Source organism: Petaurus breviceps, unplaced genomic scaffold (genome assembly GCF_028583685.1).
Source record: "Petaurus breviceps papuanus isolate PSGF00001 unplaced genomic scaffold, PetGlider_PUasm1.0 91133, whole genome shotgun sequence".
NCBI lineage: Eukaryota > Metazoa > Chordata > Mammalia > Diprotodontia > Petauridae > Petaurus > Petaurus breviceps.
This window is the reverse complement of record NW_027187419.1, coordinates 20,380,420-20,384,223: the sequence shown is the minus strand read 5'-3', so window position 1 is coordinate 20,384,223 and position 3,804 is coordinate 20,380,420. Positions and strand designations below refer to the sequence as shown.

At 45.4% G+C, this 3,804-nt stretch overlaps 1 protein-coding gene across 1 annotated transcript in view; it reads left to right on the top strand.

Annotated features, from left to right (window-relative positions):
* The first annotated feature begins 3,283 nt into the window (after window positions 1-3,283).
* CFAP300 (cilia and flagella associated protein 300) overlaps window positions 3,284-3,804 on the top strand; it is a 36,909-nt gene continuing 36,388 nt past the window's right edge. Inside the window, exons 1-2 of the mRNA XM_069080000.1 lie at window positions 3,284-3,525; window positions 3,667-3,748. Coding sequence (XP_068936101.1) covers window positions 3,419-3,525; window positions 3,667-3,748 — 189 coding nt within the window. The 5' untranslated portion in view covers window positions 3,284-3,418. The remainder of the gene's footprint in view (window positions 3,526-3,666; window positions 3,749-3,804) is intronic.

Genomic DNA, 3,804 nt, shown 5'->3' with positions numbered 1-3,804 from the left:
TCACAAAGAGTTGAACATGACTGAACAGTTGGTGGAGATCTTTAAATGTCAGGCCGGTCAATTTATACTTGATCCATTAAATAATAGGTTCCTAAGTAAAGAATAATGTGAAGTGTTTAAGCAGAATTTTAGGAGGACAGTGTGGGTAGAATGATTGGAACTAAAAGGCTATTACAGCAATCCAGGAGTAAGACAGTGAAGGCCCAGACTAAGATGATGATAATAGTAAAGAAAAAAATCTGAAAGCCACGATGAATTAAGGAAGAATTGAAAGGACTTAAAAATTGGATATTAGAGTAGCAGGAGAGGAAGAGGGAGAAGGGGAAAATGACTGCAAGATTTTGAGCCTGGGTAATAAAATGGTGGTGCCATTAACAGAAATAAGAAGGGGCAGAATGAGGAAGAAAGAGTGAGCTAACTTTGGCAGAAGAAGGATGGGAGGATAAAGGGTTTATTCTTAGACATGTTGAGAGTCTGAAGAAAAATAAGGTACTCTAGAATGGGGATTCTTAACATGGGCTGCATTGATCTACAAGGGGCATATAGATAGACTTCAAGTTGTTTATTTGGGTGGGGAAAAAATGACATATCTTAATTTTCACCAACCCCTAGCTGAAATTTAGCATTTTTAAATTACTTAACAATTATTCTCAGACTAGTTTCCAAATGTTTCAACAAACTAACAAGGGGATCTATGCCACTGCAAGCACACACACAAAGAACTCCTGTTCTAGGAGAATGAGAAAATACAATTGAATATTGACCAGAGGAAGACATTAGTTACATAAGAGAGTAATTTCAGTGGAATGATGGAAGGAATAATCTCAGTTGCAAGTGTCCACAGAGCACCATTGATTTGGACATGAATTCACCAGATATTGATCACTCTCTTTAAAAATCTGACTGAGAAAAAAAGTAATAGCACTATTATTGTAAGCTGTTTTTTGTTTTTGACGATTGAGAATACTGATATATGCCTTCATGAAGAAAGGAAGCTAGTGGAATCAAAGTTTGAAGATGCTGGAAAGGGAAGATGGGAGGATCTTCATCAAGCTGTAAAAAAAAAAAAGATCAGGTATGCAAGGATAAGGACTTGCTTCAGTTGGAAAACAGAAAGACTTCTTTACCTCTGAAATTTCAAGGAAGAGTAAATACAATTAAGGTGAAGAGATGTCAAAGGAAGCTCATGCTTATGGTCTCAATCTTGCATGTAAGTCAAAATCAACTTTAAGTGGAGATAAGAGATTGGGGAGTTGGCAAGGGTGTGCTGGATGGAGCCAGCTCCAACCAGCTGGTAAGAAGTGAATGTTAAATTTTCGGTGCAAGGATCACATATACCTCAGAAATCAACAAATAATACAAATCAGGGTTTGGTTTATTGTTTTGTTGATTGTCTAGATTTAAAACAGCAGTTAATGCAAACTAAACTCTGTCAAATGTGTTGTGCATACAGTTTTGTTTTGTTTTTTTTCCAGAGAGCCTGTTGTTAAACATTTGCAGCTGGAATAGAAAGAGTTTTGTAGTAAACTCCCTCTAGGAAGTGAGCCAGGAAGTAGATGAACAATAAATATAGGTAGTAAATGGTCTGAAACCAGTTGTAGTTTGATAACACAAGCAGAAGTTCAGTGGGGAAAGAACTAAGAATTTATTTTTTTAGTGCTTCAGTTTCACTCCATTTCATCAGAGAAAGAATGAAAATAGCCCTAACAAGTACTCCAGAGTCCCTCCCATCCTCCAGCTTCTCTTCAGTTCCCTTCTCTTTTTACTTCTCCATGGAAGAAGTATTCCACCGGCTCTTTAAGACTGAGACTTGAAAGGCAACTTACTTAGTACAACCCCCTTAATTTTAAAAATGAGGAAACTTAGAACTGAGAGGAAAAGTGATGTGCTGAGGTCATACAGTATTAAGTGGCAAAAGCAAGATTCAAGCTCAGATCTTATTCCTAATGAAGTACTGTTTCAACCCTGATGGAGTAATGAATGAATAAGGATTAACCCAGAAAGGCTGGAGAAAGGAAAGTAAATATAATAAGCCAGCTTAACTGGACAGGTGGAGAGTTAGAGGAGCCAGCAGTAAAGTATATGAAGACTGAAAAAGGTCAGTCGTTCTGTTAATGAGCACTTAGTAAGTACCTACTATGTACCGGGCACTGGGCTGGCTAAGTTCAAGGGGTACAAAGAAAGGGAAAAGAGTCTTCAAAACCTGAGAGAGACAACAAGCAAACAAATATGTACAAACAAGTTATATCCAGAATAAACAGGAAATAAGTGAGGGAAGGTAGTAGAATTAAAAGGAGTTGGAAGAGACTGGAGGGAAGCAGACCCACTGACTGGCTACTGCAACAGTCCAAGCATGAAGTAAGGAGGGCCCCACCTGCCTAAGGGCAGAGTCAGGGGAGCGAAGAGGACCGATTTGAGCGTTCCAGCAAAGATAAAATCTGCGGGGGCCTTGGGACCAGACTGGACGTGGGGTAAAACGGGGCCAGTTTGTGAAAAGCTCTAAATACGCACAGGGAGTTTTCATTTGAATTGAGGGATCCAGTAGAGTTTAGTGAGCAAGGGAGGCAGGTGATTGTGGTCAGACTCAGAAAATTACTTTAGCAGCAGGCTGGAGGAGGCAGCCAGGTGAGAGGCTTAACTCCGGGACCAAAGAAACTACTGCAATAGTCCCGGGGGGTGAGGGGAGGGGGGGGGAAGAAGGACCGCACCAGGGCGGTAGTGGAAGGTAGGGGTCCCATGCGAGAGATGATACAAAGGTAGAAAAGGCAAGATTTGGCAGCTGATTGACTCTTTGTGGGAGGGAGAGTGAGGAGTCCAGGATGACGCTAAAGTTAAGGACCTGGGTAACCGGAGTGACTGCGGTCCCTGCGGGACGTTTGGGAGACGCATTTATGAAGGGCCCACTATGTGCCAGCCACTTCGCTAAACACTAGAAACACAAATGCAGGGAGAAAGAAAAAGCCCCTGTCCTCTAGGAGCTTACATTCTAAAGCGGGAGGGCAGGTCGTAAAAGAAAAGTGAAAGAGAACGGCAGGGGGAGGGGTACCTGTTCTGGGGACTTTCGGAGACAAAAGCAGCCGGGAGAAGAGAGAAAGGAGGTGTGGGACGAAAGTTAGTTGTGTTCTGCACAGGCGGAGTTCGACATGCTAAGAGGGCGTCCAGTTCAGCTCCATTTACTGGACAACTAGGCAGAACGACCGTATTCCAGGGATGGAAGGGGGGGGGGGAGTTCCCACTCTGCGCGGTCGTCACCCCCCTCCCCCAACTGCATCCCTGGGCTCTGGAGCGGCTGATCCCCGAGCGCCGAGCGGCCGGAGATACTGAGGGGCGGCGCAGTGAGGGCGGGGCCTCCTCCGAGCCGCGATCTCGTTTCCATGACAACTTCCCCTGCGACCTCAAACTGAGAGAGCGAGCGATCATGGCGGCTTATTCTGGGGACAAGTCCAACTTCACTTTTAGGTTCCTTCCTCAGAGAACCTTCCAGTCCCTCAGCAACTCCGACACGGTCCAGCGCCTACGGAAGTGGTGAGGAGGAAGCGGACCGGGCGCGGGGAGGGAGGACGGCCGCCCCGGGACGCAGGAGCGCGGGGACGCGGGGGCGCGGGGCGGGAGTGGACCGACGACCGAAGTCTCACCCTCTGGCCTCGTCTATCGCCTCTGCCCCAGGTCCATGCAAGGAAGACTCTGCGCGCAGACGTTCGGCTTTGATGAGAATTTCCAAGCCTATTGCAAAGAGGAATTCTTTTTGGTAAAGGCCGCCTCGGACCTTCTGGACTCAAGTAGCCCGAACTCCGCGTTGGGGTC